The sequence below is a fragment of the Melopsittacus undulatus genome (assembly GCF_012275295.1).
Source record: "Melopsittacus undulatus isolate bMelUnd1 chromosome W unlocalized genomic scaffold, bMelUnd1.mat.Z SUPER_W_unloc_1, whole genome shotgun sequence".
Lineage (NCBI taxonomy): Eukaryota > Metazoa > Chordata > Aves > Psittaciformes > Psittaculidae > Melopsittacus > Melopsittacus undulatus.
In genome coordinates, this window is record NW_022993942.1 from 2,986,001 (window position 1) to 3,013,070 (window position 27,070).

At 42.5% G+C, this 27,070-nt stretch overlaps 2 protein-coding genes across 4 annotated transcripts in view; one reads left to right on the top strand and one right to left on the bottom strand.

Moving 5' to 3' along the window:
- The window catches only part of LOC117438186 (transcription initiation factor TFIID subunit 4-like), a 274,292-nt gene extending 267,479 nt beyond the window's left edge, over positions 1-6,813 (top strand). Inside the window, exon 15 of the mRNA XM_034073658.1 lies at positions 6,642-6,813. Coding sequence (XP_033929549.1) covers positions 6,642-6,809 — 168 coding nt within the window. The 3' untranslated portion in view covers positions 6,810-6,813. The remainder of the gene's footprint in view (positions 1-6,641) is intronic.
- A 2,043-nt stretch (positions 6,814-8,856) lies between these two features.
- The window catches only part of LOC117438187 (BTB/POZ domain-containing protein kctd15-like), a 55,468-nt gene continuing 37,254 nt past the window's right edge, over positions 8,857-27,070 (bottom strand). For all 3 annotated transcript variants that reach the window (XM_034073659.1, XM_034073661.1, XM_034073660.1), the window contains exons 4-5: positions 20,669-20,974; positions 8,857-11,650 (exon numbers count right to left, since the gene is read on the bottom strand). In XM_034073659.1, coding sequence (XP_033929550.1) covers positions 11,495-11,650; positions 20,669-20,974 — 462 coding nt within the window. In that variant the 3' untranslated portion in view covers positions 8,857-11,494. The remainder of the gene's footprint in view (positions 11,651-20,668; positions 20,975-27,070) is intronic.

Consider the following 27,070-nt stretch of genomic DNA (forward strand, 5'->3'; position numbering starts at 1 on the left):
TATTGCATGAAGTATATGCTCTTCCTATGTGAAAATTCATTATCTCAAGTGATAAATGCAATGAATATAGAATCCTAGAATGGTTTGGATTGGAAGGGACTTTAAAGCTCATCCAGTTCCAACCCCCTGCCACAGGCAGGGACACCTTCCACTAAACCAGGTTGCTCCAAGCCCCGTCCAACCTGGCCTTGAACACTGCCAGGGATGGGGCAGCCACAGCTTCTCTGGGCAACCTGTGCAACTGTCTCACCACTCTCATATCTTAATTCCAGCTACTCTGTCCAAATAGAAAGCAGTTATATGCTATACATATACCTCAATTAATTCAAGAAATGTGTTTATGTGAAGAAAAAATAAATTAAGTAGCTTTTCTATTACTATTTGGTAAGTGTGTGCAGGATGGTTCCAGTCCAGTATGCTATGGCCACATTTCTTACAAGTGAGTTTGTCACGGTTCAGGAACGGTAGTCAGGATGAATCTGAAGTATTACTTAGGTCAGGAGGGAGAGATACACCATGTGGAGAGAATAGAAGAAAGAAAAATATTTTTGAGGCACCTTGACTTAAAGATCTATTTGGTGGTTACTTGGAGAGATGGAAACAGTGGCAACAGTCCTGGTAAAGCAAATGCATGATCAGAGTGCAAGTGAGAGGCAACTTAAGGTAAGGGATTATTCCAGACCTGTGGAAGATGAAGAGTAGGAGTTTAAATTGTGCTATTTTTTTAAGGAATGCAGTGTTTCGGCATAAAGGTTCAATTCAGAGTACTGCTAAATAAATGGATTGTGCACAAGGGATGTATATGGCTTCAGCATGGATGAACAACCCTTGCAGCTGCAGCACATGTTTTTCCTGTTAGAAGTGAGGTTAGGTAGCAAAATCAATTAATCTGTTAACAAAAGCTATTCCATACAGGAGAACAGAAACCCTCACATAAAATGATCATGGTGCTGAAAGGTTGTGGGCTTCACCCTCTCTTGCTTGCAAACTTAGCCTCATTCATTTCACTACATTAAGCCTTTTGTATTTCTGGTTACAAGAGAATAGGATTTGCCCCACTACTGTATTTTAATCACAGAATCCCAAGGGTTTGAAGGGACTGCAAAAGATCATCTAGTCCAACCCCCCTGCAAGAGCAGGGTAACCTAGAGTACATCACACAGGAACTTGTCCAGGTGGGCCTTGAATATCTCCAATGTAGGAGACTCCACAACCCCCTGGGCAACCTGTTCCAGTGCTCTGTCACTCTCACAGTAAAGAAGTTCTTCCTCATGTTAATGTGGAACCTCCTATGCTCCAGTTTAAACCCATTGCCCCTTGTCCTATCACTGCATATCACTGAAAATAACCTAGCTCCATCATCCTGACACCCACCCTTTACATATTTGTAAACACTGATGAGGTCACCCTTCAGTCTCCTCCAAGCTAAAGAGACCCAGCTCCCTCAGCCTCTCCTCATAAGGGAGGTGTTCCACTCCCTTCATCATCTTTGTGGCTCTGCGCAGGACTCTTTCAAGCAATTCCCTGTCCTTCTTGAACTGAGGGGCCCAGAACTGGATGCAATACTCCAGATGCGGCCTCACCAAGGCAGAGTAGAGGGGGAGGAGAACCTCTCTTGCCCTACTAACCACACCCTTTCTAATGCACCCTAGGATGCCATTTGCCTTCTTGGCCACAAGGGCACATTGCTGGCTCATGGTCATCCTCCTATCCACCAGGATCCCCAGGTCCCTTTCCCCTTCACTCCTTTCCAGCAGGTCAACCCCCAACCTGTACTGGTACATGGGGTTGTTCTTCCCCAGATGCAAGACTCTACACTTGCCCTTGTTGAATTTCATCAAGTTTCTCCCTGCCCAACTCTCCAGCCTGTCCAGGTCTCGCTGAATGGCAACACAGCCTTCTGGTGTGTCAGCCACTCCTCCCAATTTAGTGTCATCAGCGAACTTGCTGAGGGTACACTCAGTTCCCTCACCCAGGTCATTGATGAAAATTTTGAACAGCATTGGTCCCAGCACTGACTCCTGAGGGACTCCACTAGTCACAGACCTCCAGCTAGATTCTGTGCCATTGACCACAACTCTCTACCTTCTTCCTTTCAACCAGTTCTTGATCTACCTCACTACCTGATCATCTAGACCACACTTCCTTAGCTTATCTATGAGAATGCTGTGGGAGACAGTATCAAATGCCTTACTGAAATCAAGAAAAAACGCATCTACCATTCTACCATCATCCCTCCACCTAGTCACTTCCTCATAGAAGGCTGTAAGGTTGGTCAAACATGACTTCCCCCTGGTAAAACCATGCTAGCTGCTCTTAATGACCCCCTCATCCTTGATCTGTCTAGAGATGGCATCAAGAATAAGTTGTTCCGTCACTTTTCCAGGGACGGAGGTAAGGCTGACAGGTCTATAATTACCCGGGTCCTCCTTCTTGCCTTTCTTATAGACTGACATGACATTTGCCATCCTCCAGCCCTCAGGCACCTCTCCTGTTTCCCACGACTTACCAAAGATGATGGAGAGTGGCCCAGCAATGACCTCCGCCAGCTCCCTCAGAACCCGTGGGTGCATTCCATCTGGACCCATCAATTTATAGATGTCCAGATTGCATAGCTGACCCCTAACCCAGTCCTCATCTACCAAAGCAAACTCCTCCTTTATCCTGACTCCTTCTGGGGCTATAGGAATCTGGGGCCCCTGGGGAGAGTCTGCAGGAGTAAAGACAGAGGCAAAGAAGGCATTCAGCACCTCTGCCTTCTTTATATCCTGTCTCCAGGGCACCCACCTCGTTCAGCAGTGGGCCTATATTGCCTCTTGTGTTAGTTTTATTTGCTATGTATTTGAAGAAGCCCTTTCTATTGTCCTTAACCTGACTTGCAAAATTAAGTTTCAAGGAGGCCTTAGCTGTCCTGATTGCCTCCCTACATCCTCTAACAACTGTCCTATATTCCTCCCAGGTGGCCAGCCCCTCCTTCCATAATCCATAAATTTTCTTTTTCCACATGAGTTTGCCCAGCAGCTCCTTGTTTAACCACCCTGGTCTCCTAGATCCCTTACTTGATTTCCTACCCATTGCAACACTGATCCTGAGCTTGGAAGAAGTGGTCCTTGAATGCTGACCAACTATATTGAGCCCCTTTCCCATGAGACTTCCCTTAGCAATTGATTGAAGAGGCCAAAGTCAGCCCTTCAGAAATACAGAACTGTGGCCTTGCTATGTGTCCTATTCCTCCCACACAGGATCTTAAACTCCACCATCTCATGGTCACTGCAGCCAAGGCTGCCATTGACCATCACCACTTCAAACAGACCCTCCTTGTTGGTGAGTACTAGATCCAGCAGCACTCCTCTCCTAGTTGGTTTGTCCACCATTTGCATTAAGAAGTTATCATCAATGCACTGGAGGAACCTCCTGGACTGTGAATGATTGGCTGTGTGAGTCTTCCAGGAAATATCGTGGTAGTTAAAATCCCCCATGAGGACCAAGGTATGTAGTCGTGAGGCTACTTCCTGTTGCCTGTAGAAAGCCTCATCAACTCCTTCGTCCTGATCAGGAGGTCTATAATAGACCCTCACAGCTGTATCACCCGTACCACCCTGTCCCTTAATTCGTACCCAAAGACTTTCCACTTGCTCCTCATCTGCCCCTGGACAGAACTTAATGCATTCTAGTCACTCTCTCACATAAAGAACAACTCCACCACCTCGCTTTGCTGACCTATCTTTCCTAAAAAGCACATAGCCATCCATGACCACATTCCAGTCATGTGAGCTGTCCCATCATGTCTCTGTAATTGCCACCAGATCATAACCTTTGGACCGCACACACACTTCTAACTCCTCCTGATTATTCCCCATGCTGTGTGCATTGGTGTACAGGCATTTCAGGGAGCGAGCAGAGCACGCTGATGGCACCCTTGGGAGGCAGGAGGCCTTCTGGTCTTCATTAATACTAGAACAATGCCCCACTAGTGCAAACCCAGCTACAACTCCCTCGCACTTTGAATCTAACCTGAAGCTCTGTGAGTGAGCTCTGCTAACTCTTGCCCTAGTACCCTTTTTCCCCTGCAGGAGAGGGTGTAAACTATCCTTTCACTCAAATGAAACAATAGATTGATAGTCCTCCCTAGTCCACCATCCTTCAAGCTGTAGCATGTTTCTCTTTGGCTTGTCCCTAACAGGCCCAGGTATCTCCCCTTCCCCCTTCATATCTAGTTTAAAGCCCTGTTAATGAGCCCTGCTAACTCCTGCCCCAAAACCCTTTTCCCCCTCTGGGACTGGTGTATCCCACCTGCCACCAGGAAACCAGGTGTCTCATACAGCAGCCCATAATTGAAAAAACCAAATCCCTGTCTTTGGCACCAGTCACGTAGCCATACATCAATCTGCAGACTCTTCCTATTTATCTTTTCACCCTTGCTTATAACAGGTATGGAGGCAAACATCACTTGCGCTCCAGACCCTTTAACCAGCCATCCCAGGGCCCTGAAGTCTCTCTTCATTGCCCTTGCCCTCCTTGTAATAATTTCATCACTGCCAAACTGAAAAACCAGCAGCGGATAGTAGTCAGAGGGCTGCACCAGATCAGAGATTTTCCTTTCAACATCTCTAATCTGAGCCCCAGGTAGGCAGCAGACTTCCCTGTGGGATGGATCTGGTCAACAAATGGGCCCTTCTGTTCCTCTCAGAAGGGAGTCACCCACCACAATTACTCTTCTTTTCTTTTTGGTTGGGGAGTTCTAAGGCAGGTATAGGAGAAATACCTTGAATGGCACAGCTCTGCAAGGAGTCTGACTTGGTATGGTGGGAGAAAAGCAACAAACAGTGCTATTTCTTACTTGCAATGTACCACTGTTTTGGTTTAAGCCCAGCCAGTAAATCAGAACCACACAGCCACCTGCTCACTCCCCACCTTCTTCCCCCCTCCCCTCCACTCCCAGAGGGATGTTAAGGAGAATCAAAAGAATGTAAATCAAATGGGTTGAGATAAGAACAGTCCAATAACTAAGGTACAAGACAAAACCACCACTACTACCACTAATAATAATAGTAAGGGAAATAAAAAGGGTACAGAATATAAAACTAAAAAGGGAAGGGAAAAAAACTATAATAAACTCAAGTGATGCACAATACAATTGCTCAGCACTTGATGACCTATACCCAGCCCAACCTGAACAGCAGTCTGGGCCTTCTGGGTGACTGCCCGCCGGTTATATACTGGGCATGATGTACTGTGATATGGAATACCCCTTTGGCTAGTTTGGGTCAGGTGTCCTGTCTCTGCTTCCTCCCAGCTTCTTGTGCTCCTTCTCACCAGCAGAGCATGAGAGACTGAAAAGTCCTTGATCAGAGTAAGTAATACTTAGCAACAACTAAAAATATCGGTGTGTTATCAGCATTGTTCTCAGACTAAATTCGAAACACAGCACTGCCCCAGCTACTAAGAAGGAGAAAAATAACTGTTACAGCTGAACCCAGGACAACCATACAGGTTTCCCTACAATCTTTCAGTAATAGAATGATAATGAACTGTATTTTTAATGGCTAGAATCAAGATCCTAGAATAAGTATTTCCTAGGGAAAGGTAGGTTATTAAGTGCAGCAGTATGTAAATTTGGGATTTCAAAAGTATTGAAAACTTTTCCAGATGTCTTAAAGGTTTGAAAAATAATTTAAACTTTTAACTTAGAAATATAGGTTTTAATCTCTGAAATAATTTATTTTGCCAGAAATCAATTGAAATTAATAAAAACAGTGGTCTCCTAAGGATGATAATGGTTGAATGTGTGAGTTTTAAACTCAACAGGACTGCAGAGTCTGTAATTTTGTCCTTTCAATTTCTAAATAGAGCACAGTGCTCTCAGGCCCAGTTTGTGCATTTTCTCTCTATATTTAGAAAGCCAGTATAAGATATGCTGTAATTCAGTACCCCTGAACCAATTTAAACAACAAAAATAAAAATTATTTAGCATATCCTTAGAAAATAGTATACTGATATTTGAGTTTATCATCACACAATGTCCTTGTGATTTTTCTGTTTAATTTTTCTGCCTCTCAGCTGAGCATTGGTTGTGTGCTGGGGCAAGGTTGCTCACTATTTCCCCACAATGAGCCTTTCTCTTCAGTAGATTCAGAGGAGAGACTCGGGGTTCCCATGGGACTCACAGCTGCAGAGGTTATTGCAGTAGCAGCATCCTGATATACCACTCACCTTTTTCCAGTCCTAGACCCAGGATGTGGAGTAGGATGCTGCACACATTTGATGTACTGAAGATGGCTTTATCTGATGCAAATAGTTTTGTCCTAAATAGGTTCCTGAAATTAAACTGGTCAGATAAGTCTATGGTTAACATGAGTATAGCAGGAAAATTAGTCAGACATACTTGTCCCCAGTTGTAAATGAACCAAGGTCTAGCCTCATGTGTTTTAAATTGAGTTTCTTTACTCAGGATAACTTGGTAAGACTAAGAAGAATAGGAAAAAAAAAAGGAAATCTTATGTAATACTTTCAGAATTAAACTCATAATAATACATTTAAAATGTTTCAAATGATCCAGCAGTCAGTAGCTGTAAACCTGAGAGTACAAGGAAACTCTTTCCCTTTGCAGGGCTTTTCACTTTGCTGTGTTCTCTTTGCAGGGTCTTGGTATGTCTGGCAGAGGTCGGGCTGGCTTGGGCACTCCTTCATCCCGGCAGTATGCACGACAGAAAATAACTCGCGTAAACCTCAGGGACTTCATCTTCTACATGGAACAGGAAAGAGAAACAAGCCATTCTCTCCTGCTCTACCGAGCTCTGCTTAAATAAAGCCAAGAATTGTACTGAATTCTCCATACAGAAGCTCAACTTGCATTGAAAAGCTGTCATTTTAATGTGCCTTCTATTTTTTTCAGAAGTCACTGTTCCAGTAATTTTGTTTTGTAAAATTGTCAGACATATGCAATAATTCCCTTTATGTTAAAAAATATTAAAAACACACAAAAAATGTGCAAAAGGTTTTAAAATATTAAATACAGAGATACAACCAACATCAAAGTCTTGCTCCATTTGGCCACTTCAGCTGCAGTGAACGGCATTGACTGGCAAGGCTGCTGTGATGGCTCACCACAACTATCTGCATAAGGAGGACTGGGACATGTTCACAGGATTAAGACCTAACTGTGGTGTTAACCTGTATGTTCATGAATGGTACTAGGTTTGTGTACTTTTTAGTTTCACTAGCACTGTTTCTGCTAACCATGGTGATACCTGTTGTTATTTTAGATTAGTTATAATTGCAATTTTTTTGCACAGCTAACAGAATAGCCACTGCACACTCTCACAAATTTTATATAGTTAAGATTTCTGCTTTTACTGCACAGCTCATTTCTTCTGAGCCATTTGCCGAACCACATCCTAAGTGTATGAAATCTGTGTGTTTGGGTCTTAGCTGAGTTACCTTGACTAGCTTCCAGTTGTTTTCTAAAATCTTCTCAACCTTTTGCTCATTTGTAGTAACTGGTTAGTAACACAAATCAAATTTGGGTTTTATTTTCTAAGAAAAAAAAATTATTTATTATAGTGTATGATTTAATGGTGGTTTTAAAAGAGAATATAATTCAGTGAAGATTATAGAGTATTCTATATGTATTTTAAAGTCACTGTAATGGAAGTTTTGGGGCCCAGTTCCACTAGTGGAGGATCAGGCAAGCTCCAGTGCTGCAGTGCCAGGGGCCTGGCCATGCCCTGGCCTTGGACAACTGGACCTGAGGACTACTGTCAAGAGGGGCTCATGAACAAGCACATGACTACATAATGAGTAGCTGTAAATACTTAAAGGTGGGATGAATGCTTTTTAAATGCTTTGCTGAATTGGGATTTAGGAGGCCCACACCAAAGCCAAGTGACATTAGTGTGAGTCTTTTAAATAGGTATTGGCTAACAGTATTAAGCAGATACGTGGGCACAAGTTATACTTCAAACATAACAGTATTAGCAGTAACCATGGAAGGGAGAAATTTGCTTTTTTATCTTGCCAATTTTTTGAATCAATTTTTTTTTTTGGATGAGATAACCATAGCAAAAGCACAAATAAAACTATTTGTCCAATAGTTTTAAACCCAAAAGTTTTATTTTTTTTAAGGTTTATGAAAAGCAGAAGAAAATTTATACTGCTGCTGCTTAGCCAAAAGATTATTCATAAGGTATTTAAGGCCAGGAAGTGTAAAATTATGTTTTAAATGTATTGATAATTTGTACATATTGTTTATAAAGGCCTTGTGTTTATTAGAATTACGTTATTTTGATGATTTATGTACATACTCGTAAATACCCCTAATTTGTGTGAAAACATACTCTTATTTGTATTTATTTTGTAAAGAAATAAAAATTTACTAAAAGTAACACATTGAGTGACATACAGTGTTAATTTATCAAACAGGAATTTCACAGTCTTGTCATTCTTGAGCATTGTTCAGAAACGTTTAGCATTAAAATATTAACAGAATGCCCACAAAGAAATAAACCCAAATACTTCAATGTTTTGTTGTGCTTATCCTTATCCTTTGTCAAACATCTAATAAAATAGTCATCAAACGTTGATGCTGTTAATACAGTGAATGAAATGCACTCAGTAGTTGCTTTCTCAAAAGCCATCAGTCCAAGAAGCACAACAGAACATTTTCCCTCTCTCTTTCCTTCCAAGGCTCTAGAGCATAGCAGTGGGAAATGTACGGGAAGTCTTAGTGAAGACTCGAGTTCTTCCAGCCACAGCACAGGTTCAGTGCTCGGCAACAGAGAATCAGAACCATTTTGTGCAGTCGAATTGGGTGAGAACCCCGGCTACATTTGCTTTTTGGCCTTTTTTTTTTTTTCCTTAGCCTTCACTGGGCTTGCTGGGGTGTTCTAAAATCCATCCTAGTGATTCTGAGCAATGTTCTTAATTAAGTTATGTTGCTATGGTTTAAGGCCAGAAGTAAGAATTCAAATCAGTTTTTGCTGCCATTGCTGCCTAAACATATAGGGAAATAAGTAAAAAAGTTATAAATGAAACTGTAATAAACTTTAAATAAGTGACCTGAAGTTACTAACTAAAAGAACATGTCTTAGCTTAACTTTTTTTTTTAAAGGCATATTTCTTCTAACCGAGTGATTGTTTCCACATCTTCCTTGCCTTAGTGCTATTTTGCAGTCAACGCTGTGATGCCATGGCTCAAACTTTCCATCTGAAGTTCACATTTAACTTGGCTGGCACATCCTGGAACCCTTTCCAATGCCACCTTAACAAGCTGCCTGAAGCACCGGAGATGCTTTATTGAGCTCTAAAAAAACATACAGTAAAAAACTCTAATCTGAAGAAAAAACAACCAACCATAAACCTCCCTGTCCAGGAGGGCAGGACATAAGCACATGTAGGATTAAAACAAGAAGCTAAACGGCTTACTTAAGGATACTCTGAACTCAAAGTGAACTTAATGTATGAAAGTAATAAATAAAACACTTTTTTTTTCTCTTTGTAAGACATGGCTACATTGAGCTGAATGGAGCAAAAGGCCAGAGGAGATGCAATCAAAAACTTTCATGTCTATCAAACAACATGGGAGATACAGTGAGTGTTCCACCCTACTTGCTTATTTTTGATCATTTACTTTACAGAAATGTTTATGACATGAATTACTGTAAAAGAAATGTGCATACACAAATACATGACAATTATACGTTAAGTTCTTTACAATATTAAATGTATAATATACAGATATCTTACAAAGGTGAATGGTATGCCATATATTCAAATATGGCAATGCATAGCAACTTTAGAATGTCATACAAGTATAAAACCACAAAATAAAATAACTTTACAACTCTTTTGAAGTAGACAGATGTGCTCAACTGTTCTGCTAAGTTAGCAGGCCAACACTGACCAGCTACAAGATTGCCGAGTTGGGTAACCAAGGTGAGGAAACCTGCAGAGGTCTGATTTTCCATGAACAGGTATCCAGCCCTCTTCAAAAAATTAGACCCCTGCCTAGATTATGCCTTGGGCAGTCACTACAGCTCATTGCTTTTGAAAATATTAGTTGTAAATATGATTTTTTAACTTTGTCTGATTGTAATCAATTGGCATTAAGGAACTGTTGACCACTTCATACTCTGTCCCTTGTTTATGCCGTATTTATGCATATAAAGAGTTTCATTAAAATTCAGCATCTACAACAGTATTCTATAAATTAATGTGGGAGAAATTAAACTGTGATTAACACATGAATTAGCTACTGACAACCCAATCATGCCAAACAGCAATCAACAGGATTTAGCAGAATGCTATTTATAACCTTGTACCTGCAAACCTAGTGCTGTCTCCTGAGTTAGGAAGCCCTGCTAGTCAGAGTCGATACCAATGCATGGAAGGAGCAGTCAGTTACCTCCTGCAGACAGCCTGTTTCAATAGACAAAATTACAGGTAGAGGGCAGCTACCAAACTGTATTTTAATAATAGTTTAAAATAATAGAGGGAAACCAATCTAAACAAGCATGTCCAACTTTCATCAGACACTGGCAGTATAGAGGGTTTTAACATCATTTTGCAAAATTCCAGACTCATAAAGAATAGGCTTGTCCAAACATGGGCTTACAACATGGTTAGTAAATGATTAACAAGGGGTGTCAGAGCTTGCTTGGCAGAACCATGCTGCTTAACAGTTTCTGAGTCAAAACAAGATTGGCTTTAAGAGAACTATAGCTCCATGTTGGGTATGTGACCCCCATGGGATGGCAGCTGGCATTTTATTTTGTGCTTCCAGATCCCTACTTTTGCAAACATTGCCATAATTGGCCTTGTCAATTTTGTTGTCATGTTGTTTTGTGTGGGGTTTTTTAGTACAGAGCACCAGTTGACTATAAATCGGTCCTTTTCAGTTTCTAGAGTCTGTCCACAGGGAGATGTTTCCATTGGAAATATAGTATAAAAATAAGCCATTTGCTAGTACAAGCAAGTACAATCACGGAAGTGTCATGTCATGTATGGAGGTGTAAACCACATTTGATATGAAGGAGGTGCAGCAGTCAGGGAAGATACTCAGTGCAGTTTTTAGGGAACCATCTTCCTCTTGGAGGATCCTGCTTCCATGCATCACAGCATTGGGATACGGCTGGAAAGGCTGTCAGAACTGCTTCTCCTGCAGATCTATTCAAATTGCATTAACTGCTCTTTCAGAAGTCCAACCTATGGTCAGGGGTTGATGAAGCTTTGTCTTTTCCACCACCACATCTGTTCAGCCCAAAGTATGCTCCCTGCAGGCCTGGTATGCTGAGTATGCTCAAGAATTCCATCATGAAAAACACAACTGGTTTTTCAAATGCATGTCATGGCTGGCTATGTGACAGGTGGTTCAGAATACCACTAACTGGCAACTTAAAGTCAAAACCTGTTTGCTAATACTGTTTTGCAAATCCTTAGTGTTTCATATAAGGGACTATTAAACACTTCTATGGTTACAAAGAAGTAGGGGTAAGGTCTAGTCCAGGGGCTCCTGTTTTATTCTGATTGTTGGGGTTGGTTGTGGTCGTCTGTCCTCACGACACAGCACGTATTCACTGAACTGAGAGGAATCCACCCCACCACCGCATGAAGCTGCCACATTAAATCCCTTCCGAAATAATCTTTCAAGCACCTGCAATGGGGGGGGGGGGGGAAATCAGATTAATATTTAGCAAATTTTAGTGATAAAAGCATTCAGGAAGATCAGATCTAAATGATGGATTTAGTCTTTTGAGTTCTCATTGAATGAATATTATTCAGCTATAATTCTGTGAGTTATTGTTAAATGTGATTAAAGTCTTGATCTCAGCAAGCATCTGCAGAAGACAAAAATTAATCAAACAAGCACTCTGCAGAACAGTTTAGTACATTATATAGTAAAATACTGGACTGTGGTGATATTGATACTCTCTCTTACTGCTTATAGAAAGCAACATCGGATTTATGTCGTAATAAAAAGCATCCACTACTCATTAGTAATATGAACAGGCTTACAGAAAGGGGCTGAAAACATTTCTCGGCTCTTCCTTGGCAGATGATAATGTCTTAGGAGGCTGAGTGACACTTCCACCAGATCTCCACGGACATCATAGCCGTGATTTTCCCTCACCAGAAGGGAGTGCTGCTGCGTGTGCATGTAGAGCATGGCTGGGACAGGATGCAGAGCCAAGACATGGGCAACCAGGAAACATTCCAGCCCAAGAAAGCGATTAATTTATATTGCCCAAATACATATTTTTTCTTTCTCCTTCTAAAGAGAAGTTGGTGCAATTTAGATGCATGAATATAAGGAACCCAGAAGCAACTTTAATTTCTGAGTCTGTCACACAGCACATTACCCTAGGATACAGTGATCTCGGCAACAGGATCAGGGCTGTGTTTTCACATGTATGAGCATGTTAATATATGGCTTCCCAGCAATGCAGGACGCACACAGACTTTTCACAGAGCAGTTGCCAGGTCCACCTTCAGCAGATCCACAATGACAGATCTACTGGAGGAGATCTCCCGGGTCCAGGGCAGCAGCCTGGAAAAATGGTTCCTCTACTGGTAAATGCCATCAAGGGGAGCAGCCTGTACTGGTCTCGCCCAAGGCACCGCTTCTATTGCTATAGCACACAGGCCACTGTGCTGGGAACTGAACCTGATGATTGATTAAACCTGATGAACTTGGTGACACCAGCATCCCCATGTGACAGCTGTCTGCTGCCCACAGTGACATACTAGGGACAGAAAAGGGATTAAACCATTTTAAAACTTGATTATGGAATCACAGACTAGTTTGGGTTGGAAGGGACCTTAAAGCTCATCTAGTTCCAACCCTCTGCTATGGGCAGGGACACCTTCCACTAGACCAAGTTACTCAAAGGCCCGTCCAACCTGGTCTTGAACAGTCAGGGATGGGGTAGCCACTGCATCTCTGGATCACTCAACCTAGAGAAGCATCTAAGCAATAGACCCACCTTCAGACAGAGGAAACACATATGCTTTCACAGGTTTACATTACAGTAAAACTTTATTTCTTTTTTGGTTTTACTAGCCCTGTGAGCACTGCAGCAGTTACACCTACTGCAGTAGTACTGAAAAGTCTTACGTTTCAAGGCCCAAGCTGACTGTTAAAGATCTGCACACCACACTGCTGCCCTGACAGAGACCCATGTGAGGCCATGGTGCATTTTTTAGCGCACCCTTTCCTTGGCCTCTGCATTGGCTTTGCCTTATCCAGAAACATCAGTTTGGAGCCTTTATTAAGGGTAACTGAGTTCCAAAGGACAACTGTATCCAAGGTGGTACTGTGGTGCAATGCAAACCACAGCAGCAGTGTTTGTTGGTTTTGATCCATGGGAACCAAAAGATCAAAAAAGCACACCAGTGTATGGAAGAAAAGTGAACCTTAGGAGATTAAAAGAAGGGGTGGAAGGGTAAGTTATCAAGATATATTTAAGATGCTTACAACTCTCATATCTGGGCTGCATGCTGCCTGTAGGACAGAAATGGGGTGTGTACACTAACACCTTTTCCACCTCAAAGAGGAAAACAGAAGTTTGAGAGGGAAAGAGAAGTAAGACATCATACAGCCCAGAAAGCCAACCGTATTCTGGGCTGCATCAAAAGAAGCGTGACCAGCAGGTCGAAGGAGGTGATCCTGCCCCTCTACTCTGCTCTTGTGAGACCTCACTTGGAGTATTGTGTGCAGTCCTGGTGCCCTCAACATAAAAAGGACATGGAACTGTTAGAACAAGTCCAGAGGAGGGCCATGAGGATGATCAGGGGACTGGAGCACCTCCCATATGAAGACAGGCTGAGAAAGTTGGGGCTGTTCAGACTGGAGAAGAGAAGGCTGCATGGAGACCTCATAGCAGCCCTCCAGTATTTGAAGGGGGCCTACAGGGATGCTGGTGAGGGACTATTCATTAGGGATTGTAGTGATAGGACAAGGGGTAACGGGTTGAAACTTAAACAGCAGAGGTTTAGATTTGATATAAGGAAGAAATTCTTTACTGTGAGGGTTTTGAGGTACTGGAATGGGTTGCCCAGGGAAGTTGTGAATGCTCCATCCCTGGAAGTGTTCAAGGCCAGGTTGGATGAAGCCTTGGGTGATATGGTTTAGTGTGAGGTGTCCCTACCCATGGCAGGGGGGTTGGAACTAGATGATCTTAAGGTCCTTTCCAACCCTAACTATTCTATGATTCTATGATTCTATGATTGTGGCGCTGGGAGACGGGGAACACAAGCCATCCTTATATAGTCCCTGGGCATACATACATATTCATGAGGTTACGTATGGATTACATCATTTTCCAGAAAGCTCCCCGCATGCATACAAAAATGTGGTTGTGGTCTCTGAGGGTCGTTTACTTCTTCCAACAATCTTCATCACTTCTGGCAGCCTTTGAAGCACACAGTAGATGCTTACAGCAGTTTAATTGGTTCATTAGCACCAGAGACATAATAATCCTCCTATCCTCCTACTTATCAGTTAGTTTAACTGCAGCCCATCCTGGACACCTGCCATGTTCTTCTAGACTGCTTTTCTTAAAACTACATCAACTGTAACGATTTATCTTGTGCCAGTATGTTCTCTTCTTTTTTTTCTATGTACCATGCACCTCAGTAAATTTCCATTGCTACTGTTACAAAGCCATCAAACTTAACATTGCTTAAAACTAATTCTAAAGGTTGATATATTCCATTTTGTGATTTTGTGTTCCCCTTGTTTCAGTAGAGGGGCAGAATCACCTCCGTTGACTTGTTGGTCACGCTTCTTTTGATGCAGCCCAGAATACGGTTGGCTTTCTGGGCTGCAAGCGCACACTGCCTGCTCATGTTCATGTGGCTTTGTTTTACATTCAGCACTAGCTCTGCTAATTATGAGCTCAGAAACATGCAGCAGAATTGGTTGCTTTTTCTGCGTTACCTGACATATTTTAGTATCGGCACCCTACTAGTCAAACTTCTTTATAGCCTTGCTGTAAACCCTTGGCTCAGGCTTTGGAAACTTCCACCCATTGCTCAACTGGCCTTTCAAGAGTTGCTTCTTTTGCCACAACTGAGTTTCTCATCAAAGACAATGTTTTTTGAGCAGTTAATCGCTTTTCCTTATCTTCCCTGACACTGATAGCAACTCTTGTACATTTATTTATTTATTTAAACAAATGCAGATTGGCAGTGTTTAAAAACAAAAGAAGGAAAAGAAGGTCTATGGAAAGCAAGATTTACTACCTTCAGTGCCTCGTTAGTGTATGCTGTGGTGAAATGCAAAGCAATAACCTACATTATAAATGTAAATATAGTTTAAAAATTAAAAATGTCTGTATATTTGCTTGATATCTCCAGTAGAAGAATATTTTGTCTGTTTTCCTTCACTTCACTCTTTCCTTGGGCTTGGACAGGTGTACTTTAGCCAGACTGCTGACCTAAGATGAAAGGCTTGGGATGGAATTCAGCTTACTTAACTTGAACAGTGTAAAGCTTGTTCTAAAGGTATCTAATTAAACCAGTTTGCTAAAAATCCTTTTGTTGTCAGCTGAATTCAGTGGTTGCTGAGATTAATTCATACTCTGCAGATTTATTCATTTGGTGTCTGAAGGGCAGTCATGTAGTCAGGACTCAAATCAGGCCATTTATGGAGCATGGATACTTGGACATTGCAGGTTACGGTGAGGCTACCTTCATGTAGACATTTTCTGGGTCTTGGTGATAGTCCTGTGTGTATGTAACCTATAGATTTAGATGTACAGGGCTTTTTTAATCAGGTCTATATGTTGAGTTCTCTTTGTCCCTAGTGCATGCACATGTGGTTTTAGGTTTGAAATCCTTTGTCTATAAAAGCTTGGGGGGCAGCAGGCAGCACCTGCAGCTGGTTTGCTCAGAAGTTTCTTCTGTGTCACACTGAACTCCAAGCATCTTAGGGAGACCAACTGACAGAGCTAAGGTTTCTAAAATGTGCAGAGACATTCTTTGTAAGACAATAATACTTTAAAAGTATTTAAAGAAGCAGTTTGAAACTGTATGAAAACCTCCAGGGATGAGGAAAATACTAATTACCAAAGCTTTTCAATTGTATTCCAGTTTGAGTCTGGTCTACTTTGATAGTGACCAAAAGCTTTCAGTATGTAAAGACATTTCAGCTGTTACCAACACTGTTGTTTGTGAGTGCTTTTAAATTTTTTATATTTTGATTATAAAGATGCCCCAAAAGTACTGCCTTTCACTGAGCTCCTCAGCAGGCCGGTAACTCGCCTCTCCTGGGCAGATCTGAGAAATTTTAACAGGGACAGTGAGATGATGACAGTGTATTCACAGATGTTTTCCCCATACCTGTTGGCTGGGCTCCTTTTTCAATGTAGTTTTTCTGAGTTTTAGGTATTAGGAATACCTGAAGCATACTATGGAATTTCTCTTATGCAAGCACTTGAAGGGTAACTGTTGGGGGAGCATAAATTATTGCATGTTGCTGTTCTGAAGCAGTGTCACGGGAGTCTTGTCTGTGTTTTTGTTAACAGAAGAATTATAAATCAAATTCTATGCTGAGCTTAGGCAAAATGCTGGGAAGTGATTTAGGACAATGAGTGGTGCTGTTCCCTTAACTTAGGGTCATATAAGAAGGGCAAGAAGGAGGATCTGGGTAATTATAGATCGGTCAGCCTTACCTCCATCCCTGGAAAGGTGATGGAATGACTTATTCTTGACTCCATCTCTAGGCATATCAAGGCTGAGGGGGTCATTAAGAGCAGCCAACATGGTTTTACCAGGGGGAAGTCATGTTTGACCAACCTTACAGCCTTCTATGAGGAAGTAACGGTCTCCCACAGCATTCTCATAGATAAGCTAAGAAAGTGTGGGCTTGACAATAAGGTAGTGAGGTGGATCAAGAACTGGTTGAAAGGAAGAAGGCAGAGAGTTGTGGTCAATGGGGCGGAATCTAGCTGGAGGTCTGTGACTAGTGGAGTCCCTCAGGAGTCGGTGCTGGGACCAATGCTGTTCAAAATTTTCATCAACGACCTGGATGAGGGAACCAAGTGTACCCTCAGCAAGTTCTCTGATGACACTAAATTGGGAGGAGTGGCTGACACACCAGAAGGCTGTGTTGCTATTCAGCGAGACCTGGACAGGCTGGAGAGTTGGGCAGGGAGAAACTTGATGAAATTCAACAAGAACAAGTGTAGAGTCTTGCATCTGGGGAAGAACAACCCCATGTACCAGTACAGGTTGGGGGTTGACCTGCTGGAAAGGAGTGAAGGGGAAAGGGACCTGGGGTTCCTGGTAGAAAGGAGGATGACCATGAGCCAGCAATGTGCCCTTGTGGCCAAGAAGGCAAATGGCATCCTAGGGTGCATTAGAAAGGGTGTGGTTAGTAGGGCAAGAGAGGTTCTCCTCCCCCTCTACTCTGCCTTGGTGAGGCCGCATCTGGAATATTGCGTCCAGTTCTGGAGCCCTCAGTTCAAGAAGGACAGGGAATTGCTTGAAAGAGTCCTGCGCAGAGCCACAAAGATGATGAAGGGAGTGGAACACCTCCCTTATGAGGAGAGGCTGAGGGAGCTGGGTCTCTTTAGCTTGGAGGAGACTGAAGGGTGACCTCATCAGTGTTTACAAATATGTAAAGGGTGGGTGTCAGGATGATGGAGCTAGTTTTGTTTCAGTGATATGTAGTGATAGGACAAGGGGCAATGGGTGTAAACTGGAGCATAGGAGGTTCTACTTTAACATCAGGAAGAACTTCTTTACTATGAGAGTGACAGAGCACTGGAACAGGTTGCCCAGGGGGTTGTGGAGTCTCCTACATTGGAGATATTCAAGGCCCACCTGGACAAGTTCCTGTGTGATGTACTCTAGGTTACCCTGCTCTTGCAGGGGGGTTGGACTAGATGATCTTTTGTGGTCCCTTCCAACCCTTGGGATTCTGTGATTCTGTGATCAGACTGCTGTTCCACAGGCTGGAGAGTATTTTGACTATATTACGTTCCTAGAGCTGGCAAAATGAAGACGAGAGGCAACCCAGCTACAGGAAAGGAGGCTGCTTCCATCTACCTGGATAGCAAACCAGGGGACTGAGGGGTAAGGTTTCAGAGAGAGACATGACTTCAAAATCCTTGATAAAAACTTTTTCAAATCAAATTGCTTGTAAGACAAACCAAGTGCAGAGGTGCCCTTGGCTTGCCTCCATTCAAAGCTATGGAAGGCTGCCTGTTAACATAGGACTCCCTTAAGCCAGCTCTCTGCAAACACACAGTCCAGGTACATTACAACTTAGAACACCATAAGAAACTTGATTTGGTTTTGCTACCTAAGTGCTCAAAGGAATAGACTGCAGGCTATCATCTAGCCTTAAAAACCTTGGTACCATCCAGTTTCTCAGCAAGAAACAAACCAGGCCAAATCCCATAAACAATGCAGAGAATGCTTAAATATTGTAGAGTTTTAAGTGTAACTTTGATGAGGTTGAACTCAGGTCTGTGGAGAAAGGCTCCTAAATGCTGCTTCCATGTGTGCTGAGCACTGGTTTGTATGTGCTGGTGCATGCACATGTTGAACATGAACAGTTTTAAATGCCATTTACTGCATTTGGTTCTATGCACATTACTTTCTAAAAATGGTAAGATACAGAGGGAAATTAGTGTCTGTGAATCAAATTGGAATTTGTCCTGTAAACCTCCAGAGAAAGTATGTAAAAAGTGACCATTAGCTGTGATTCTCCTATGTATGGGGCACATACACATTACAAGAGGATTTATGATTGGTGAAGCACTTAACGCTTCTCATTTAAACTTTGCAGAATGCTAACAAATATATTCTTAATTATGAAGACTCGGTGTTCAACATAAACAAGCATCACAGCATTTTCTCTAAGGTAAGCTCATGTATCTCACCAGAACCAGGACTTGAAAAAATTGTCAGTCTTAAGAAAACTCTATACCTGTAAGTAATAACAAATGGACATTAAATTAAGAGCTACTGTTATATTTTTGGCTACCACAACCTACTCAGTGTTAACATTCTTTGCTTGATATGCACAGCTCTTGACACAAAACATTTAATGAAAATACCTTCCAAAGATAGGAAGAATTTAAAAATATTGCAATTTTGCCACAAAATATATTCAGCAGGGCACAGGGAGGCAAAAGTGCTGTACCTGAGCAAGCAGCAGGAAGACTTACTGTTTACTCTTTGAACTTCTTTGGAAGTGATTCTGCTCTTCCACCCACTTCCCCCTCCTAACCCATTTCCCTTAATCAGTGCATTTGCTTCCCTGTATTTCCAGCTTTATGGCTTAATACTCTTTTGCCAAAATACCCTGGGAAGGGAAGGGGCAAGCACCTCTGTGCTGACCAGAGTCCCATAGAGCCAATAATAATTAGCTGCTGATTTCATCAGCCTTTGGTCTCAGAAATGCATCATTTTGCAGAAAGTGTTTGAAAACACTTTCTATTAACTATATAGTAAAATCATGTAATTTAGTAAAATGATGTAATTTATTATTATTATTTATACTGTAAGCTGACAATTTTTTTTCACAACATGAACTTGTGAAGAGACTCTTTGATTCTGTCTGAATTTTTACTGAATTCAAAGCACATTCAAATATTAATAGTAATTAGTATTCAACTTTGACTGCACATCACTTTGGCTAATCCAGACCCAAGTGCTCAGCCAGGTGAGCTGAGGTATCAGTGTCAAATGCACATTGTTAAAACGACTGCATCCACCTTTACTGGTCTTTACAGTCTGTCCAGCCAGTCCCATGGGCCAGCTCTTCTGTGGGTATTTGACCACAGGGAAGTTTATCAAGGCCATTAAAGCATTTCCCACATCCCAGTTAACATCTGCAGCCACAGCCCATCTACAAGGGACAGTAACTTCAGAAATATTCCCCACAGGTTGATTTCATTTCCACAGTATTTGCAGCATATTTTAAAGGCACACATGCAAAAACAGAGAGCTGTCTTGCCCTTATTAAGTAAGTTAACGGTACCACCAACGCCATTCTTTCTCTGCAGCCCAAGGACAACTACAACACCAAGGCCTTGGCCACAGTGGTGGTGATCCCTTGTGAAATGGCATTTCTTGTCCATAAGGGTGCTGCCTAAACACAAGCCACAAATTTATTTCTGCTACCATCTACCTATCTGTCCAGTTATCTTCTTTTGTTTCATATGTTTAATTTTAAGCCTAATGGCAAAACTCTGAGTATAAAATGAAATATTTTTAAGTCCATCCCACAGGCACCATCATTTAATTATGAGTAAGATATAAATTATGCATTTACACATTGTTGCATTTTCTATAAAACGGTGTGGAGATGTTTTTTTAGTTTTTGGAACTCTCTTTTTTCCTGGGGGGGCACTTTGGAGAAAAAAAAAAGAACAACCTTGCTGCAGGCTATACATTGATGAAAAAATTAGCATTTGTCAGTACAACACCATTATGAGACCAGCATGGCACTAACACACACAAAATCTAAATCTGTTTTTCTGCTTAAACAGGAAAATCTGAAAGGCTGTGATCTCACCAGGCAGAAAATATCTCCTTGCAGTTTAAGCACTGAAAGTAAGTGGGCAGAAGTAAATAATTTGCACATAATTGAACAAGAAATACTAAAAAAAACACCTCAACAAATAGATGAGCCAGCATTGAAAGGCCATTACATTACCTGCACTGAGTTCAACCCGCAATATCCATTCAAAGGAAACCTAATAACGTGGGTAGGGTCCTGGTTCCAGCCAGCATTCACAGAGTTGCACATGATATCCCCAGTCTCTGGGAAGATCTCTTCTATTAAAGCTTTCTCCCCACTCAATGCAATTCTCTCCCCCAAATCTGGAGTCACTCTTACAACCAAGCACTCATAAGGCTGGAAACATTTCATTTGTTCTTTCTCTTGTTTCCATCGCTCAAGTTCCTTAATCATTGACTGCAGCTGGTAATACTTTGCTTCTTCATATAAAAGATTAAAGTCCTGGGGGGGTAAAGAGAAAGGAAGAGAGAGAAGTTAGAAATGCTTATATAGGTCTCTTAGCAATGAGTATTGTTCCTGTTTGATCCACTTAGGCTTATGTATTGTCAGCAAGAGTGCAAAGACAACAGGTACCCACATACTTCATCTTCTTTGTCTTCACCTACACAGAAAACCACACTGTGTTTGTTAGTGGTGAATCTGTTAAAGCTGACTGTGAATTCACTGCACTGAATTATTTGTTCATTTGTCATCCCACAAGCTCAATGCCAGAAGGCTTTACTTTTGGATTAAGAAATCAAAATAACTGGTTGCACTAAGCAAAATCTGCTGATGGAAGAGATGTCCCAAGCCCTAATCTTCATTCTTGGCCTCAGATGTTCTTCTGATCTTATAACAGAAGATCTCAGACTTTGCTGTCACCTCTCGCACACGTTAGGAGACGGAGATGTCAGTTCAGCTTCACTTCTCACCTGTCTTTGTTGAGTCTAATTCACCTACAACATCTGCTCCCTGTGTTTCATGATTATTCATGTATTGAAAGTCTACTCTGGAAAATTATACAGAGGTAGTGACCACCCCACTCCAACAACTTAAAAGAAACAGCTCTTCCCAGCCATTTGTCCATGACATCACTTGGGCTTTGGGAAAATTCCTAATTTTATCCAATTCCCAGTTCACTGAATGAGATGTCTTCTGCACATCCTCATTAACAACTTTGCATCAGATCTCCAACAGATCTTTCCACCTCAGCTGCTGAGTATGATGAGGCAAGGGGTGTCAGCACCCCATCAGACCAAGCCAGAGAAGAAAGAGAGGGGTGAGCACTGGGCAGACAGTTTTCTTACACTAGCCCCACCACCTCCTTCAGCCTCCTGAAGGGAAGAGAAGCAACAAGAGCACAGCACCAGCTCCTCTCTGCAAAGACCTGTCATTTGCTTTCCTGGCTCTTACACCTGTCTACAGATGGAAATGCTTCACCACAGATATGCTATGTGACTTTTATGAAACATGCTGTAGGTCAAACCTGGACATAAAGACTGCAATGCAATGAAATGAAATGAAAAATCACAAGAGTAAAATGATTGGAATAATTTGGACTGGGAAGAATGGCATGGCAAGAAGGAATCAAGAAATGGGCACCAAAATTACCTGAAAAATAACAGCAGTGCTGCTGCTCCAGGACTTGGGAAAGTAGGGGAATCAAAGGCCAATGAACATGCAGCACAAAAAGGTGTGACTCTTCATAGTGGCTTGGAATTAACCTGTAAAATCTGCTGCTGCAGGATATTATTGAACCAAAGCAGTTAGCTCTGTTCAAATTTGGCACACAGACCCACCACCGATAATGGAGAGATGCTCTTTCTCCCCAGGGCTGCCTACAGCCTGGAGATGTATAAATATTCACTGACACTGGTAAGGTTATCGTGTTTCAAAAAGGACATCCAATCCTTTACCTCTCTGATGTCCATTAAGGCTGGGACAATAGGCACACCACTAAGGGAGAAAAAAGGAGCAGAGAAGGCACAGAGGAGGAAGAGGGATAAGAGGCAAGTGGGAAGAAATTAAGGCAACAAACACACAGGAAGTAGCTGGATGATGAAAAACATCAGGAAGATTAAAGAAGAAATCCTATAGAAAGCATGCTGCAAACAACCAGAGCTGGGAACAGGCCAGATGAAGAGATATGGAGATTGGCTGCATCACCTGGTCTCAGATAAGACAGCATCAGCCCTAAATCTTTGTCCTCTGATGGATGGTATTTTTTCCCCTCCCCAAAATCAGAACTCTCTGCTGAACCATTACTATTTTTCTGTGTCCATCAGTAAATCTCCCTGGTTACTGAGCATGGGATCGGTTTAAACCTACAGGGATTACTGGCCTACATTAAAAACAGCCCCTGCCCTAAACTTTCCAAAGTCTTTGTGCGGGACACTGGAGTAACACAGCCCACCACCTAACTGTGTTCATTACAGAGCTGTGTGCAGGGGCCTATCAAACATTCACTGGGCTGGTCCCATGTATCTTTTTGAGAAGAGGAAAACATGCAATGCTAAGGAAAAACGTAACTCTGGAGAGTGAACAGGAGCATCCCATGCTTCCTGAAGGCAATGGACAGTCTTGCTGTTTTCAGCAGGTCCTGAAAAACTAGTTTTAGCCTAACTAGTCTTAACCAGGATCACACCACCTCTACATCCCCCCAGCCAGCTGTTAGCCCACTGCATCAGATGCAGCTCTTAGTGACTCCTGCTAGCCATCATTTATCCTAAAATAAATAGGATAAATTTTATATTCTGATATAATTTTGTGATAAGATGACCAGTTTTCAAATGAAACAGCTCTTCTACTACTGTTCCCAGAGGATACAGCCATGCTTCTGATGGCTGTGTGGAAATCATGGCTGTGCTGGAGCATCATGTGTTCTGCAGGATGAGGTGTGCACCTGGTCACAACTGCCTGGGTTAAGCCAAGGTGTTTGGGTTAATTTGAGAAGCAAGACCCTCATCTCTGTGTCCATTCCACAATTGGGTTGAGCGCAGAAGGGGTTTGCAGCAGAAGCTGGGAATCTGATGCATGCTGGTGAGGAGAAGCAACATACATGTACAGCATTATGGAGTCTGGGCACCTATTATCAGGCAGTGGCAATAAAGGGAATTTGTTGCACTGTAACAAAGAGAGGGGATGAAAAAGTGTCTTCTGTTAGGCAAGAGAAAATTCACCTTCTGTGACCCCCCCCTTCCATGTACCACACGCTGCCCAACCCAGCCACCACCAGCCCAGACTGCCCCACTGCCCCAACCTGCTCTGACTTTGTACTGGACTGCTAGTGTTTCTGCACTGAGTCACTTGGGCACTGCTCAGGCATTTGACTACATATTTAGGGAGGGAGGAAGACTTTACCAAACCAGGAATAAAGAATGAGTGGCTCACACTGTAAGGGTCCAGTTCTCTGAAGCCTGTGCTTGGGCAGGGTAATGGACTCAACACACTGCTAACTACACAATCTTTTAATTCAGTTTTTTTCATTTCATTTCATTTTTTTTTCACCACTCAGAGTACTGTGCATCTGAGACTGAACTGGAAGCGATGCCCAACTCTGGATTGTCTGCCTACACAGGATACTCAGGATGCCCAGGTAATATTGAATTGGCTATTTCCACCCTTGCACTGTATATAAAATCATACCCTGATGATTTGCCTCCACAAGGGGCCTTGCCATGGAGGTGCCACAGAATCTGCAAGAAAACATTTCTGTGTTGTTAGTTTTGATAAGCTACTAAAGGCAGATGCAGACAAGAATCTTCGTAGACTTATCCAGAAGAGGCACGAGTAGCTACAGGGCATTAACTGCCTAGCACAGTGGCAAAGTGCACACAGTCTCATTGAAACTCTGCCTCTGAGCAGCCTGGTACGGCTTCTGTCCTAGGTGTACACTGATAACTGCACACAGATATTGCACCCTCTCTCTCACAGAGGCTGCAGTCCTGGTGTCAGTGCAGTGCTGCTGAGCTCAGACAGCATCCCACAGCAGATTTTATACAGTATCCAGGAGTTCCTTTTCCTGCAGGACTAATGATGCATCTCCCATTTCTTCTAAGGATTATTTCCCTAGCTTCCCAGCTTCTTAACAGCATTGCACCTTGTGGCAGCACAGCCCAGAGTCAAGCACTGTGTGTGGTAGCTAATGGAGCTGTTTGTGTTTAGCCAAGGAAAATCACTTTACTCCAAAGGTGATTCCCACCAGACAAGGTCCCTGCTCATTAGAAGGTTGCTCCTTGCTAGACTGAAAGGGGAGATGGACAGACCAGCCTGTGGCTTTGCTGTAACATACTACAAAAATTGGATGCCCCATCCCTGGCAACATTCAAGGCCAGGTTGGATGGGGCTTGGAGCAACCTGGTCTAGGGGAAGGTGTCCCTGCACATGGCAGGGGGTTGGAACTAGATGAACTTTAAGGTCTCTTCCAACCCAAACCAGTCTGTGATTCTATGAAAAAGCCTTCATGAGCTACCATAAGCCCTCAACTTATGGCTGTTGTACGAACTAGTGAGGAAGTTGTATCAGGTCACCTGGAAAAGGAAGCAGACAGCCTGGTGGAATGCACACAGTATTTCTCCATCCACAACTTCTGGACATTTAGGTCTCATAGGAAAGGTAAACATCTTTCAAAGACACAGCTTTTTGCCTTTCACAAAATAATTTTCTGCTCATGCTTTTTTCCTGGTGGATTCTACAGTCACCTCTAACAAGGGTGACATCCTGCTGGGAAGGAGATGAGAAGTGTGACTGAAAGGCCAGTTGTGCTGTTGTTTCCACATCAATGCCAGTAGTTCAGCAAAGATCTGCTAACTACAGGCAGAGACAGCCAACAGAAACTGTAAAATGGTGTCTCCCGTGAAACAAAGGGAACACAAAATCACAAAATGGAATTTATAAACCTTTAGAATTAGTTTTAAGCAATGTTAAGTTCAATGGCTTTGTAACAGTAGCAATGGAAAATTACTGAGGTGCATGATACATAGAAAAAAATAGAGTACAGATAGAGAACATACTGGAACAAGATAAATCGTTATAGTTGATGTAGTTTTAAGAAAAACAGTCTAGAAGAACAGGGATAAGGAGTATCTGAGAATGGCAAGTGTCCAGGATGGGCTACAGTTAAACTAACTGATAAGCAGGAGGATAGGAGGATTATTATGTCTCTGGTGCTAGTGAACCAATTAAACTGGTGTAAGCACCTACTGTGCATGTTTCAAAGGCTGCCAGAAGTGATGAAGATTGTTGGAAGAAGTAAACGACCCTCAGAGACCACAACCACATTTTTGTATGCATGCGGGGAGCTTTCTGGAAAATGATGTAATCCATACGTAGCCTCATGAATATGCATGTATGCCCAGAGACTATATAAGGACGGCTTGTGTAGCAATAGAGAGACACACATTAGGAGGAGCTATCCCCCGTGTCTCCCGGCACCGCAATAAAGAATACCTGCTTGTCAGCTTGAAAACTTTGTTGGCAAATTTGTTCCTGGAGTTTTCTTCGAATCACCTGTGAACCCGATGCTGTTCTCTCAGTACTAAAGAGGTACTTTGGTTCTGTACCTAATGTTGACTCCTGAACAAGCTGAAATGGCTCCTTCTGCCCATTTTCCATTTGTTATTCTTTGGCAATGAAACAACAAACTGTCATCCTAACTCAACGTTTCTTTTATATTTTAGTGCTGTGAAGGTCTGACTCCTGGCTGCAAGAGAAAATTGCTCACTTCTACGATGACAACTGTACCATTTGCTAAGGTCAGTTTGAGAGCACTTAAAATTAGATGCAAACACTGATTTTAAAATGATAATAAATTAGCACGTTGGCCTTGTGGTTCCGGTGCTACAGGTGACCCCTATAATCTATACAAAAATCAGATGTCCTGTGTATTTGTGCTTCTCCACTCCTTAAGATGGAGTAATAATATACACATTGCCTATGTCTGGTTTTGTTTAATGATCTCTAAGGGAGGTGTGAGTCTCAAGTTAGTAGGTATGATGAGTTTTGGTTTTGTGTGAAGTTATGTACTGGCAGTGAAGGGGACAGATGCTGCTCAGAATATACTGGGGAAACACCTCTGATGGTGGGGGAAGACCAAGGCAGAAAGGCCAGGTTGGATGGGGCTTCAAGCAACAGAGGGTTGGAACTGGATGAGCTTTAAGGTCCCTTCCAGACCAAACTCTGGGCTGCAGAGGGGCAGCTCCTGGGCCAGCCACCCCCTAACCCAACAGCGTGGCAGACCAGAGGGTACTGGCTCCATGGTCTGCTCCAGGACATTTGTTGCTCAAGATGTCATGGTCCCACATGCATGTCTCTGAACCTGTGCAGGAGGAGGGAGCTGTGAGCAGCTCCAGGCTGCTCACCATTGCCTGGCTCAACACAGGCTGCCTGAGGAGAACTGAGCCAAAGAACTCACAGTAGTTTCTCAGCATACTTCATGTGGCTTAAAATCCCCCAAACTAAGGAAAATTATATGAACTATTAGTGTTGCTTTCAGCAGGGAGACCTATCAGATACTAAATACTTTCAAGTTCTGGCTTATTAGTAGTTGGAAGTGTAACT